Genomic DNA, 15,725 nt, shown 5'->3' with positions numbered 1-15,725 from the left:
ATCAGCTACAACTGCTTTTACAAGCGTAGTACTACTTGAGACAAATAAATTAACTTTGATATGTCACTTTCTCATCAGGGAAAAAAACCCCACCTCAACCTTTCACCTCATCTTATACTTTAACCCCAACCCTCCGGTCCAGTGCTCCATAAAAACACATTTAACATCAAAGGGCAATAATCGATTTAACTCCTGGGAAGCATGCATTTGTTTCCATTCCCCAGAATCCAAGTTAAGTCAGCATTTAGTTTTCCCACTGGCTCGTCTAAAGAGTGAACCTATGTTGTTGCTGAGCAAAGTGACTAAGGGTCTGCCAAGGGCAAGTGTGTTCTAGCAAAGAAGTGGGTCTGTCACTTGAAATAAAGTAAGTCATTTATTTCAGGGCACGAGTTCCTCTCGTCATTGGGAAAATATCCATACTCCTTTTCTTTGCCAAGCATGGGGGTGCACACTCATTGCTCCCAGAAAACAGAGGTGCCAGACGTGTTGGGCTGCAAGCTGAAGTCCTGCAGCAAAGGGCTCCGAGCTGTCTGCCTGAACCCTGCTCTTTGATACATGTGGTGGGTCTAGGATGCTTCACTATAGGTATTTGAAATGATAGACACCATCTTTTTTTTAAATGGGTAAATGAATGATCTTTTTTCCATTTAAGTCTAAGTACATATTTGGACATTTCCTCAAATCCAGGCTGAAAAAAAGTATGGATGAGCCCCAAAATCAACAAACAAGCATCCAAGATGACAAACAAGACGTCCTTTAACTCGTTTCTTGATGGCACTGGTGTGAAACCAGAAGCAGATGCACTGGGTCTAATTTAATCACGTTGCGAAGTCTTGGCCTGACTGTAATCTCATGCACAACAAAACCAGACAGTGCTGATAGCTGGAGGCCCTCTGAAGTCTGATTTATCTGACTTACACAAATAAACTCTGATCAAACACAGGCCTTGTATCTTTTGGAAAACAGGCAGCCTGGATATCCCCTTCCTTTGCTTTGCGAGAAATCATCTTTCTGCAATTGGTACTATCCAAAAGCGCAAATATCCGTGAAATTCTTTAAATAATCAGAAAGCTCTGTTGGCTGCGTATGGCGATGGTGGATCCACACCATCGTGGCCATTGTCACCAGAGGAACTTCAGTCTCGGATGAATGACATGAACTATAACTTTTTAGAGTAGTCCTAGCGCTGCTTAAACCCTGAGCTAGAAATCTGAATGATGAGAGCTCTGTCCATTTGAGACATGTGGAAGTGGGGTGTCAAAGATTTTAGTACACATGAACACATTTACCCAGTCCAGACATTATGTTACGCTCAGGCTGCACGGGAAATAACAGTGAGGCCAAATAAGTCTGTTTGTCCAGAGACTTTTTTGCTGCTCAAAGTTTCAAGCACAACCATAATCGTTTAGACACGCAGGCGTTATCTGTTCCTACCCCAGTTATGGATGCTTAGTATTTATTTAATCATATTTCTTGCAAATTTTAGTTTTTCCGTCTCTGAAAAATTCACACAATAATAAAATACAAGGAAAACTCATTAACACTTCAAGAGTTTAAAAAAAAGTTGCATTTCCTTTTTGCGTGTGCGGAGGCAACTGTGCTGTCTGTTAAGTGCACAGAGAGAAGAGGCCCCATAGACCGATGCTTCAACACAGAAGGAGACGACAGCAATTCCTCGCCTGCTCTTTATTAACAGCACTACAATGCTGCAAGTTCCCCTCCCTTTTTCAGCAGTGGAAACAAGCGATCACACCATATCCTCTTACATCTCTGATGGCTTTTTCAGCCATGTTGTGTGCTGCTGTAATGGAACATCCACTCGCGAAAATACACATGGCGAGCTGTTTAAAGATATCAGCCCTTCTCTCTTCTCTCCTTCCTATCTTTTTTTTTTTTTTTTTTTTTTTGTTAAGTCACGTTCTTGTTGCACGACTGCTTGAAAGTGTCAGTTTTCCACTCTCGACACCAAACAACTTTAATAATATTTGAAGGTATGACACATTTTCACCAAACTGGGGACTTTTAAACTCAAAAGATTTGCCAAACCCTTATTTCAGCAACTCCTTTAAAGAAAACAGCTTATACTGAGATATTAATTCTGACACACAGACAAATTTAATTTGTATTAATAACATGTTCCATGTGTTTTAATTACCTACTATAACAAATTAAAAAAAATACTAAACTTAGGCAAAGTCCAACCTCCGTTGCTCCTGATTTAGCTGGTTGTGCTATGTAGTCTGAGTAGAGCGGCTGGAAAGCAGAGTCAAGTTTTTATATGTTAACTGCCTTCCGGCTGGCTCCACACATTGAGAAGCAGATTTTGCTGGCATTGTCTGAAAGCGGTGTCAGAACGTCTGCGAGTGTGTAAGATGAAAATCTTTCTAGGCAATCCTTTCTCTCCCGAAGAGTTGGAAAAGTATCCACGAGCTGTTTGGAAAAAATGATGGCCTTTTCATGCTTGTTGGAGCAGTAAAAATGTTCCTGATAACTTCAGTCATTTGTAAGAATGCTGACACACAAATATGTGAACTCACTCATGTGTCTGCAGACGTAAAATGTATTTTATTTAATTTTTTTATTTGATTTTGCCTTGTAAACTTATCATAATTGTAACGCACATGTTTATTTAGGTATGATAACTTTTGCTTCGTTAGATTCCTTCTTCTGTGTTTCACTTCTAGACATGAGCTCACACGTATCGCTTATGCTAACATGTGTGGAACGTTTAATTATGTATGTAGCACATCTTATTATTGTCTCGGCAAACAATTCAGTTTTTAAAGTGCATTGTGTCTGACAATGAAATACACAAGATGGAATACAAATTGACAGCTGGGAGAGGCTCCAGCCCCTTTGCAATTGATGGATGAATTATACATTCTTATCATATTACAGGGATTTCGAAGGGGGAAAATTATGTGCTTCACAAATATTTACTTCTTCACACTGTTGGCATGTGTGGTTTTTGCTAAATAGTTCCCTTATTCGAAAAGGCCCTTTATGGAGCGTGCCCTTTATAGTGTATCCTGATATTTTTGCAATAACAAGGCATCAAAGAATAAAGTGAAAAAATACTTTAATAATATGAGAGGACAATAGATTTTTTTAAAAAATGTTTTGTGGACTAAAAGGCATTTGGCCACGTCTCTCAGGTTGTGTTGTTGTCATGTGCCATTGGGTCTCTGTACAACCACAGCAACAGCTTTGTCTGCATTGCTGGAAATAAGTCGGACTCATACCTGGTTTGTGTGTTTGACAGCAATGCCCTCTGTTGCCAGGCTTCCACTTTGGTGGCCTCAGAATCTCATATCTGCCTTTTACAGATAATGTGGTTCTATTGGCTTCAATGAGTATTAGCGCCTTCAAGTCAGAGGGCAAAGTTCTCCGCAGTAAAAGGGTGGATTGCCCACTTTGAGTCAGGAATAAGTTGCTGCCCCAAGTGGAGCAGTTTAGGTACCTTGGGGTCTTTTTCACAAGTGAGGGTATAGGGGAGCGGGAGATTAGATCGACAGACTGGTGCAGCATCTGATGTTGACACTCTACCACTCTGATGTGGTGAAGAGAGAGCTGAGAATAAAAACATCTAAAGTCACAAGCTTTGGGTAATGACCAAACGAATTAGAATTTGGATATACCCGTTTATCCAAAAAGAAACAAAGGTGTCTGGACTCAGCTTTAGAAACGCGGTGAGAAGCTCAATTTTAGAGGGACTGCCGCGACTCCTCCACCAAGAAGTAAACTGAAATTGTGGGGCATTTAATTAGGATGACTACTGGGTACCTCCTCCCAGGTGAGATGTTATAGGCATGTCCTACTGGGAGGAGGCTGGAGCCTATCCCAGCTGTTATCATCATAGAGCCAAGAGGTAGGGTACACAAGCCTGTCATGGAGCCAACAGAGAAGTTCACAAATCACAACTATGGCCAGCTTAGAATTCCCATTTAATCTAACATGCATGCATGCAAGCACAGGGAGAACATGCGCACTACAGAAAGAAAGGTCCCAGATGGTGGAGTCAAACCCAGAGCCCTCTAATAAGCACTAATCACTGCACCACGGTCCCATCCCATTTTCATATCATAAACTGTGAGCATAAGCTTTTATGTTGCAAAGGTGAACTCCTCTGGTTGCAAAAGCAGTGTGACTGTATAAAGGTCTATAGGTGAACAACCTTGCAGATGCCCTATCTACCGATCTATGACTTCATTTGATAAATTCATGGCATAAATCAATATAAATCAATAGGTTCATGTCTTACTGAGTAGACCATGTTCATTCTTATGCTCCCTTTACAGTAAACAAAAGAACAATAAATGGTAAATGGCCTGTATTTATATAGCGCTTTACTAGTCCCTAAGGACCCCAAAGCGCTTTACACATCCAGTCACCCACCCATTCACACACTGGTGATGGCAAGCTACATTGTAGCCACAGCCTGGGGCGCACTGACAGAGGCGAGGCTGCCGGACACTGGCGCCACCGGGCCTTCTGACCATCACCAGTAGGAAACGGGTCAAATGTCTTGCTCAAGGACACAACAATTGAGACTGTCGGAGCCGGGGCTCGAACCGGCAACCTTTCGATTACAAGCCGAACTCCCAACTCTTGAGCCACGATCGCCCCACGATCACCCCATGATCGCGAAATAAAGATGGGTATGGTCAGCTTGGGGTTCCAGATAAGACTTCACTGAGCTTCATGGTGGTCAAATTGGCTTTTAAATACAGTCTGTATTCTTATATCTGTTTATAAAATTATTCATACGTAGGCAGCAGTGTAATGCTCCGTTTTAGTTTCATCTATAAAAATTCATATTTGCAAGTAAGATGGATAAAATGCTGTATAAATGTTGATTCTGCAAAGTAAGCATTAACAGTGGATACACAATTTAGTAAAGAAAAATGAAACAGCACCTCATGTCACTTTAAAGGCAGATGATATTTAGAAAGTGCAGCACGAGCTCTACAGTTCTTTTTCCACTGAATGTAACTGGAGCAAACTAGTTTCAAACCCATCGGAAGCTGGAGACAGGAAAATCCTGGAAACATCCATTTTATTCCACAAGCACATACTGCATCTCCAGGTTGTCTCTTTTTTTCCTGCACAATATTGATCCCTTCAACAAAGAGAAATTCTTGACTGCTTACTGAAGCAGAAACATATATTTCCATTTGGGCGCATTACTGTTGCTCGTGCACATGTGCTCCAACCAGCATCCAGAGTTCTGCACGTGTGATTTTGTGTTCAATCACTTTCTCATTCCTGCACATTCAAATCCCAAATCTGCCACAGGAGGCAAGAGTAGAAGTTGAAAAAGAGGATATGTAATTGTATAACTACGCAGCATTTTAGCCCTCTTCAGTGGCGTTACATCAAATAACTTCCCTCTGACCGATCTTTTTGGCACTCTTTTCAGGACCCCTGAGAGAACCAGAACAGGTGTCTCCAGAAAACCTCCCAGTGTTTCACTGACAGTCGGATGTGTGGATGTGTCAGGTGGGGCCCGCAGTTACTTTGACCCATGCTAGAAGCCAAGCCCCTTGAGAAACCGACGCTGCATGCATCAGGATCTCATTACTGGCTTACTGTGCATATACACTGTCAAATAGGGCTTAGACCTCAGGCTATGTTGTCACTTTATCTGAACTGTATTTTTCCCCTCTATATATTCAAGAGCTTAAAACATTCATTTAGAAAACCTGATCCCATTATCTTTTTTCATGAGATTCCAACATGTAGACATCCACAGCTGCTCATCAAATTTAGCACCTTATTTACTAAATGTCCGCAGCTTTTTCCAAGTCAAGGTTTTTCATGATTGTTCTGCCGGGGCAACTCTTTTGACTGAGACTCGTCACGCAGCTGTTTACTGTGCTCGGAAAAGCGCTACACTGTTTTCGTTCGACTTTCAAAGCAGTTTGTACCATCATGTGCACATCAAGTTACCAAGTTACTGCACAATCATAAATAAATTCACTGCATTAAAAGGAAGAAGCGGCTTCTCATACCGAGACCCAACACCGCTGGATGGATGAGAAACATATGATGATAGAACTATTACCTTAAAGAGTTACGCAAAGTGGTTGAATGAGCGTCAATTTGTCGAAGCCAGTCACAGCCTGTTGACGCAAAACGGTTCATAAATCACACAATCGCAGCGATTTCACCTAATCCTCGCTGCATTCTTCATACAGCATGCTCATCCAAATTGCCCCACGCTGCCAAAAGTAAAGATCGTCCTGGCTACAAACTTTTGGCTTTGGCCAGCTGCATCAACCTGATTCACTCTTGACTGAAATATTTCAGCTGCGTCTGATTTTTACGAGTGTAATCAATTAGTTTCCCCAAATAAACAAAAAAAGGGGAAATAAAGTTGCAGGCTATTTAAAAATTATTCCGCATTCCTAATAGGGTGACAACAGAGATTTTCAAGATTAAAGTTGATGTTTTGTGGTAAGTTGGCCAGCTTTCTCACATGTCAAGGACGCATGTAGTCCAGCTTCATTACATCTGCTCTTTGGTTTAATCTTGTAGGGAAGCTTTTTTTCCCCCTACAAAGATTATTTTTATAGCCTCTCTGCTTGATTTAACAGTGGGCAATAAATAAGAGAAAGGAGATGTCATGCAAAAAACGTCAAGAGCTGCACTCAAACTCTCAGCATTGCTCTTGTATGGTCTCCAGTTGCCTGATGTACCAAGAAGGGGCCAAAGGAGGGCAACGTTTAACAGCAACATATAACTCAGTGAATGAAAGCTGACATCTCTTGGAATGGGCAAACTTGTTGTGGTTCGGTAGCCCCGCATCACTTCTTCAAAACCAGTTCACTTTTCTCCTGAGAAATGGGAAGACACACACTCTCACACACATACACACTTCCTGGCTGCCTACTTTGGATGAGATGCACTCTGATAGATAGCGTTTTTTGGTTTAGCAGCAAATTTCAAGGCACGTTTTCACCCCAATGCAGAGTGATTCTCATGTATTTGCCTCTTGCAAGCTGATTTGGTTTTATCCTGCAGTGTTTCTGCTAAGACGGGTGAACCGTTATTTTAGTTTATTTTGATTCGACCGAGGCATCCAAAATGTCTGTCACTGTGAAATAATTAGTTGAAGTGTGCTGTTATTAAGTCCCCATATACTCAGAAATATGTTTTGTCTATTTTTACTTCGCTGCCATGTTTCACCTTCACTGCACATAATGATTTTTTCTCAGACTCTCTCTGCAGAGCTTAAACCCGAGTTTAACACACACATATGGAAGAAGGATTTTTATGGAAACACAAAATGACTGGAAATTAGTCCAATGTGCTGCTTGTGGTGAAATCTGAGAAAAGCATTTCAAGAAAGTGGGAAAAAATCTCAATAATTGTTGCTTATGAGTATTTTAAATATGTAGTAGTGCAGACTAAGATTCTGAGATGCTTTGCCTCATAATTTCTGTGGTTACAAAGTGGCCTGCGTATCCTAGACTTCCCTACAGCCCCTTTGCTCGGCTTGTGTTTAGCATTTGACATGCCATGTGGATCTGATGCATTATAGGACCTTAAAATGAGAGCCAGAAACACCTCATCAACCCACTAGGTCGGACTGTAATAAAACACCATCAGTCTTCTTACCGAAGCTTTGGGTTACAAAAGAAAAAAATAGAAAAAAGAAATGTATGTTTGTTGGCTTGATGGGTCCATTAAGGATGGCATATCACACTTTTGCAGATTAAATAGAAAACAGATTTGGTATTTATAGCATAGGGAATGACAGGACTATCTATCCTGAGACACTTTTCTTTTCTAATGGAGTCGTGTTTAGTGAATCTTTACTACCCTCTGGTGTCAGCAAGTGGTATTACGTATGTACGTGTATGACGTATTCTTTTTGCGTTTTCCACATTCCAGCTAATCAACAGATGCAAGGATACTGATGGTTACACCCATTTAAGGAGGATGTACACTGTATCACAAGATACAATAAGATAGTTGATCAAACTGTTCACTAACTCATCTACACAAAGGATTTTGTAGAGGGTGCAGGAGCTGTGGCAGTTGTTGGAGGCAGTTGTTTCACTTAAAACGACAACTTTAATTGCTACATTTTGACTTTACTCTCAAATAGTGCTTTGAGTTTAATCTAAAAATTTCTGTGCTGTGCACAGCAACGGGGGAACTGTAGCTGAACTGAGCAGAGAGTCCAGAGTTTGGAGAACTAATACAAGCAGGGTGAAAGAGTTAAATCTAAAGTATATTAGCTGAATCAAATGGGTTTCAGGCAGAGGAGCAGAGCTGAGACAGAGCAGAAGTAGTGGTTGGGTGGAGTGGTGGAGTTGAGGCAGTTGTGGACAAGATGTTAAACTTTTTTCTTCTGCTCAAATTTAGTTTTTTAAGGGGGCTGGAGCCCTGCTGCCACGGGTGACAGGGCAAGGTTCACCATGGACAGGTCTCCAATCCGTCGCAGCCAACCTGTGCTTAAACTGCCTATGTATATCAGATTGATAGCAGACTTACTTCGTATGATAGGAAAATTTATGGCAGGTTTTAGGTACAATGTTGGTATGCCTGACAGTCTCATTTTGCAACAGAAAAATAAAGTGAGATAACTTTATCTTACTGGATAAAACAGACACTGACAAAGTCTAACTTTGCAGATATAATAGTTAAAGAAGGAGATAAATTGCAATATAGTTTAATAACTGTTAAAGTTGGATGCAAACCCAGAACCACATGTGCTACTTTTACGATAATAAATTTACTAAAATATAATATTTAATTAAAGTCATTAAAATGTATTTATTATGTTTTCATCAGTGTTGACATACATTTTAAACAGTTGTTCTGTTTTGTTCATAAAAATGTGATATATTTTACCTTTGTGACCTGTAATTAAATGATATAAATAATTTCTAAAACTAATAAAATCCCTTAAATTTGACAGTTAATGAGTCCAGATATTTATTCACTGCATTTATTTTAAGATCGATTGCTCCTTTAAGTAAACTTTTTTCTTCTACGTACATACACTGCATTACCAGCAGGGGGAGCTGGCCGCATGCACTCCATTAGCTAGTGGCAACGAAAGTGATTTCAGCCAATTACATTCAAGGGACGCCCACTCTGTGTGCTGCTAAATGCTACATTAAAAGACACGAGGACGCCTCGCCGTCGTTACTACTCTTACCCACCCAAATCGAAACAAGGAAGCGACTTACGACGTTTCTTGGGTTTTAGAAGAATTTATTACGTGTATGACGAAGGCGTTGCGCCGCCCGTGCCTCCCACGCGCTTCCCGCTTTACCTGTGACCAAATTTGGCATCGGAGCTGGAAGGGAAAAGAAGAGGTCTCACTCAGCCCGAGTTTGTGAGACCAACAACAAAAAAGAGTGTAACCGCACCAGGAAATGTTGGGATATAGTATAACTTTCTGTTAAAAACATTTTGTTTTTTAAAGATTATGTCAGACATAATAACTATATGAGAAGAAAAAGTCTATTATTACTACGTCATATGTGTCGTTGTATTAGTCATATGTTCCACTTCATTATGTAGAGAAAATCCTGTGTTTTTATTGGGCCAACAAAGAATAGACGATCTTCGCGCGAGGCTGTTTCTAGAAGGTGGCGCAGGTTCACACATGTCTTCATCCCGCGATCCAGGTTTGGCCGGCGGATGGGTGTGGTTCCTCATGCTGAGGGAAGTTTCATCAGATGGTCGGGTTGGTGCATAGTTCTAGGCCTGCGCACTAACAGCTGAAGGACGAGTGACATCGCGAACTAGAGGTGCCATGGACGCGTAGTGGGATAGTGGTGTTTGGTTGTCTTTTAAATTTGTTCATTTACACTGTTTGGAAAGGTAGAAAGGTGTCTGAGGCAGGAACATTGGGCGCTAATACAGAATCAAGGTAAGTGTCACGTGTTTGCAGGTGTGTGGGTTTTGTGTTTAAGCAGTTTGGTCATTTTCCAGTCTTAGAGTGTTTCTCTGTGGTCTGAAACAGCCGTTAACCTAACAGTTTGCGTAAGGAAAACTCAGTAAACACAGAGATGGCCGTTGTGGGATTGACTATGAATAGTTGGTGATACGGTTTTCCCTGTTCCTGAAAAGGTCATGTGTTGTTAGGAGCAAACACTTGCCCTCTGATTGGCTGTTTGGCTCTGGAATGCATCTCAAAGACACTATTCAGAGGGGAGGGGAGTAAAAACGTTCAAAGAAATCCTTTATGTCAGACTCGATCCATGTTTTAAAAACTCTGAAAACAGTTTTGATCACAGCCTGGCTTTGTGTGGAACAAATTAATAATAGTATATAACATATTTTGCTTCTTTGTATTTTATATCCTGGTTGCTTGTGCCTCAAAGGTGGAGAATGTACATATTATTCTTTATTATTGTTTTTCAAACGTTTTAAAACAGGAACTATTAGAAAGAAAGAGTTGGGAAATAGGCTAATATACCGAATCATGTGTCTTATGTATGGAAAGACAGTATATGAGACAAAAACACAAGTTGATAATTGGTATGATCATCTTTACTCTTCAACACAGCGTGAACGCTTTTATGAAAGATTTCTTGTATTTTATTAAGCAGTCTTCAGGAATAGTTCTTCAGAGTTCTTGAAGGGCATCCAAAGCTCTCTTTTTTTGGATGTTGGCTGCCTTTTGTTACATTTTCAGTCAGGATGATCTCACGCTGCTTCAGTGTCGAGGTCCAGCCTCTGGGGAGATCAGTCTCTTGATCGAAGCTGCTGTCATTTAGAAACTTCCCAGATGGTACTTTGTTGTGGATCAAAGTCTGATGCCACTTTTTTGTCTTTATAATTCAAGTCATTCCTACACCACTGTCGGAAATGCAGCCCCAGACCATGACAGAGCCTCTGCCATGTTTCGCAGATAGCTGTTGATACTCCCGGTTGTACATCTGTCTACTGATCACTGAAGCCTCATGAAAAGATCTCAGTTAAAGGGTGGCTTTCATTCTTAAGGAAACAGGGAGAAAAGGACTATAATGTGGATTGGACTGAAAGAAATATGGCCCGATGGCATGATGAATCCAGATTTGAAAATTTTGGTTCAAATCGTTGTCAGTTGAGGAAGGCCCACATGCATCTCTCAGGTCCTGTGTCTGGTCATTTATCTTTTGTTTTTTTTTTTTTTTAATATTTCTCAAGGACACAATTTTCGAGTGCTGTCACTGTTTGCTATTTGGTTTTTTTAGTCCTGTCATTACTTCTTTTGTCCTACACTCGTCCAGTTTCCTCATTTGTTTGTTGATTCTTTTTTCCCCTCCTTGATGGTGCAAAGATACTGTTTTTATCCCTGTCAAACGGTGTTATCTTTGACATGTTTCATAGTTTCAACAAAAGAAATGGGGACACATTATGTGTGTTTGCAACAGGCTGCTAGAATCAGAGAGACACGGCACTGGTTCTAGAGTTGGATCCTTTTTTTAGTGGCTTGACAAGCAAAAAAACGGAAGAACGCTTATTTTAAAGTGGTCATGTACAAGGACTGAAAAGCCTGGTGAATTGTTGCTCAAAGCTTCTTTTTAAAATATAAAAAGGTCGGGCTACTTGCAAAGTATAAAAAAATGAGGTTGGTTCCAGACTTTAGGACAGTACAGTACTGTACATAGTTTCTCTATCTTTGAGACACAAGCAATCAGAAGCCAACAAAAAAAAGAGATGATTTTAATTTATTGTTGTTACCTGATGTAATTAAATGTGTCTTATGAACTTTTACAGAACATGGGGCTTCTTCAGCTGCTAAAATCCCAGTTCTTGTGCCACCTGATCATCTGCTATGTCTTCCTGGTCAGCGGCCTTATTATCAACCTGTTGCAGCTTTGTACTTTACCTGTGTGGCTGGTCAGTAAGCAGCTGGCCCGCAGAATCAACATCAGACTGGCCTACTGCATCTCCAGCCGTATGTATAACCTTAGCTGTACCATTACAACCTGGCTGTTTCCCAGAAGCAGAAAAGTTTCTTCTTCTGCTTCTGGGAAGAAGAAACTTTTATTTTCAGTGGTTTCAGTGGTGGTGTTGGTGTGATGTTGTGATAACCCTCTGCTGCACGAGTTCCCAGAACTCTGTACTGCATGGCATCGTTTCACAAAAGCAATCCAGGCGCCCTTTACTCACATGTACCTGTTTGCGTCTTTGTCCTTAGAGATGGTTGCTATCTTGGAGTGGTGGTCTGGGACAGAGTGCACACTCTACACTGACCCAAAGAGTTATCCACTGTATGGAGAAGAAAATGCCATTGTGGTTCTCAACCACGCTTTCGAGATAGACTTCCTGTGTGGTTGGACCTTCTGTGAGAGATTTGGAGTTCTTGGGGTAAGTGAAAGTAACCCAGAAAACTTCACCCACCCTTCAATTCAATGCTTCGCTCCAGTTCTTTCAATGTGTTCTCAACTTCCAGAGCTCAAAAGTGTTAGCCAAAAAACAGCTGGCTTATGTGCCGATCATCGGCTGGATGTGGTACTTCTTGGAGATAGTTTTCTGCAAAAGAAAATGGGAGGAAGATCGAAGGACGGTGAATGAGAGTCTTGAGAAACTGCGGGATTACCCAGAAAACTTCTGGGTGGGTTTCAGTCTGTGGTAATTTTAGAATCAAGAGAAGTGAGAGTGATATTTTTGTGGCCATAATTATAATATAATTATATAACACCCAACTTTTTTTTTTTCTTTTTTGTCAAAAGTTCTTGCTTTATTGCGAAGGGACACGCTTCACACCAGAGAAGCACCAGGTCAGCATGCAGGTGGCTGAAAGCAAAGGGTTGCCCAAACTAAAGTATCATCTTTTGCCCAGAACCAAAGGATTCTGGGTAACAGTTCAGAGCCTCAGAGGGACGGGTGAGTGTCTCTTTGTCTATGTATTTAAATGTGGCCACCCGATCAGTTTTATGGGGCGAGGGGGTGGATTTGCAAATCAAATGAAAAGTGGCGCTGACTAACCGCCGCATGTTCCATGTTGTGCAGCTGCGGCTGTTTACGATTCCACACTGAACTTCAGAAACAATGAAATGCCGACTTTGCTGGGGCTTCTTAACGGGAAAAAATATCACGCAGATTTATATGTGAGGTAGGAACTGATGTTTGACACACTTGTTGCTTTTCATTTCCTGTGTGCTGGTGTAACCTTCATCTCTGTGACATGCAGGAGAATTCCTCTAGAGTTGATCCCAGAAGATGAGAAGGAGTGTGCTGAGTGGCTCCACAAACTTTACCAGGAGAAGGTGAGAGTCTTAAATATTCTGATGGATGCATGATTTCCAAAAGAGACGCATTAGGTAGAGGTACTAAATCACCCAGTTTCTTATTACTGAAATAGAAGCCATACTGATTAAATATGTAGCCTAAAATAAGTGCCTCTTCTTTTTTTTTCCCCCTGAAGGCTGATGCACTGTTTCACACTGAATAGTAGTACTATAAATAAATGGGTGGCTCCATCCTCTTGTAGGGGTATTTTTGGTGCTGCAGGAACTGGTAAACAGTGTCTTTGAAATTTTTGATCCAGCCACTGATCTTGCAGATATGCCCAGAGAGCCAAAACCTGGATCTGGAATCATCTCGGATTTGAATTCCACATGAAAACATAAAGATTTTGGTGTAATTTAAAGAAAGCAGCTCCAGCAGAGAACACAAACAATATTAAAAAGCTGGAAGCTTTTGCACTTGAGTGAAAGATTAATGTGAGGAAACATTTATTGCTCACCACAAATGGCATTAGTGGTAAAAAATTAACTTTGAGGGTAGGAACAGTTTGGCTCGCGGACCTTTTTATGGAGATAGAGTCAATGTCATTTAACAAATTGACCTATTATTATACACAGTTTTGAAGGTGTGGTGAGCTTATCTGTGTTTTTGGCTGACGGCCATGCCACCTTTTAATTACTTTTCAATCCATGCACTTTATAACTGAACTCTTGAATCTGAACTTGGGAATGTTAAACTTTGTACACATTTGGTTCCATTTTAGCTCTTACTGTTTTTTTTAGACACACGGCAGCCACGTGGCTTTAAAAGAACCAACTTTAGCCGTGCTTCCCTGTTGTGGGTTTTGGTATTGAGCTGCCATTGCATTAATTTGTTAACAGGATAGCTTTCAAGAGCACTACGCAAAGACTGGGCGCTTCCCGGGCCCCATAATGAGTCCTCCTCGTCGACCATGGTCCTTGATCAACTGGCTATTCTGGTCCTGCCTGCTCCTGTACCCTCTAGGCCTGCTGCTCACTCAGCTGATCAGCTCTGGATCAGTATTTACCATCGTAGCTTCCGTGGCTGTCTGCTCTGCAGGTTTGTGTCATCCATTCACAGGCAAGGTCAAGCCACCCTAATATGGCCTAATACGGCCCATCCCTCACTTTAACCAGCTCCTTTTTGTCCAAATGTTACATAAAGCAGCAGATTTGACACCTCCAATGTAAGTCTCCCTCTTTTATGTTATTAATTTATCAGTATTGGGAGCATGTCCATAACAGCATTCAGGCATGTGCTTAAAATATCAAAGTTAGATATCAAGTCATCCACCTGATTCTTTTTATTATTATTATTATTTCACCGGTTTCACTGTTAAATGGAATTAATCACTCTAACAGCACGGGCATGTTGCAGTTTCCACAATAAATAAGAGGCCTTGATACAGACTTGGAGGAGATGGCTTAGGTGTTATCAGTTATTTAAAAAAACCAGTTAATGTGCAGCTAAATGTTAACAGTTGTAACACCTTGCTTCTCATTTCAAAGTGACTATTCAGCCACGTCACTAAATTGTCATAATAAAAACGCTTGATAATTAAAGAGCATATGCACCACATTCAAAGTCAAATTTACTGTGGAAATAAAAATGTCCCATTTCAAAACCTGTCAGCACTTCTTTGTGACTCACTCAAACAATGCTGTAGCTTCTCTGAATCCTGTGGTGATTTTTTTCTTTTCTTTTCTTCCCACAGCTTCACTGGGAGTTCGCTGGATGATTGGCCAGACTGAGATAAAAAGAGCCTCAAACTATGGGAATAAGGAGGTTTCTCTAAACAACAACTAGTGGATTCTGGAAACGGCCTCTTTTTATTGCAGAGCTACTAATCTGCAAACTGCCGTCAGGAAAACTTGTGCCAACACAGTCCTGCCAGACTGCCATTTACAAGTGCAGACCTGCTTCAAAGCAAGCGCAGACAGAATAGTTTTACACTAACGCTATGCTGCGAAAGGCTGGAGACTTAGTAAGCAGGTTAAACGAAGGAGTGCTAAGATGAAATGCAGATTAAAATCAGAGTATATTTGAGAACAGCCAAGACCAACATTTGCTATAGAAACAAATTTAATTCAACCAAAAGGCAAGTGGACTACCTCTATGATTGCACTGTAATGCACAGATGACATTTAGGAGGTGAGAGAAAATAAAAATTTTGCACAAAAAAGTGGCCTTTGTTGTTGTTTGTACTTAAAAAAAAAAAAAAAAGTAGTGAATGAATGTTATGACGAAGATCAGGGCCTTTTTTTTTCTGCTCAAATTTGGCCACAATCCAGACTGCACTACACTGGACGTAATGTAGAAACTCGTAGTCAGTTTATATTCTTCAGGTAATGAGTGAGATTGACCAGCTAAATTACATCTAATCTACACGTGTGGCTTTCTTTTTTTGTAAATAAATCAGTAAGTGAACCGATGTGCCGCACGGTTCCATAAATATAGTCCGTCTGTTTATATGTTGGCAGTAAAAACAAAAGTTCCAGTAA

The 15,725-nt window shown here is 40.8% G+C and overlaps 1 protein-coding gene across 2 annotated transcripts; it reads left to right on the top strand.

Annotated features, from left to right (window-relative positions):
• Positions 1-9,130: 9,130 nt before the first annotated feature.
• agpat4 (1-acylglycerol-3-phosphate O-acyltransferase 4 (lysophosphatidic acid acyltransferase, delta)) lies at positions 9,131-15,398 on the top strand. 2 transcript variants are annotated; one of them, XR_004843946.2, is made up of 9 exons: positions 9,131-9,892; positions 11,728-11,908; positions 12,152-12,321; positions 12,407-12,568; positions 12,687-12,840; positions 12,967-13,069; positions 13,148-13,223; positions 14,085-14,410; positions 14,939-15,027. XR_004843946.2 is itself a non-coding variant. In XM_006800779.3 (9 exons), the coding sequence occupies exons 2-9, from the start codon at positions 11,731-11,733 to the stop codon at positions 15,028-15,030; spliced, it is 1,134 nt and encodes a 377-aa protein (XP_006800842.1). In that variant the 5' UTR covers positions 9,134-9,892; positions 11,728-11,730; the 3' UTR covers positions 15,031-15,398. The 2 variants fall into 2 exon arrangements, 1 of the variants encoding a protein (XP_006800842.1); XM_006800779.3 differs by having other exon boundaries at positions 9,134-9,892; positions 14,085-14,283; positions 14,939-15,398.
• Positions 15,399-15,725: the final 327 nt, after the last annotated feature.

The sequence above is a fragment of the Neolamprologus brichardi genome, chromosome 13 (assembly GCF_056152115.1).
Source record: "Neolamprologus brichardi isolate AB-2024 chromosome 13, ASM5615211v1, whole genome shotgun sequence".
In the NCBI taxonomy this organism is placed as follows: Eukaryota; Metazoa; Chordata; class Actinopteri; order Cichliformes; family Cichlidae; genus Neolamprologus; species Neolamprologus brichardi.
This window is presented reverse-complemented; position numbering and strand designations above follow the sequence as displayed.

Excerpts from the sequence above, each read along its gene's own strand:
- agpat4 (XM_006800779.3), top strand. The coding sequence starts at position 11,731 with ATGGGGCTTCTTCAGCTGCTAAAATCCCAGTTCTTGTGCCACCTGATC. Across the intron at positions 11,909-12,151 it reads GGCCTACTGCATCTCCAGCC|AGATGGTTGCTATCTTGGAG; the intron begins GTATGTATAACC and ends CTTTGTCCTTAG. Across the intron at positions 12,569-12,686 it reads ATTACCCAGAAAACTTCTGG|TTCTTGCTTTATTGCGAAGG; the intron begins GTGGGTTTCAGT and ends TTTTGTCAAAAG.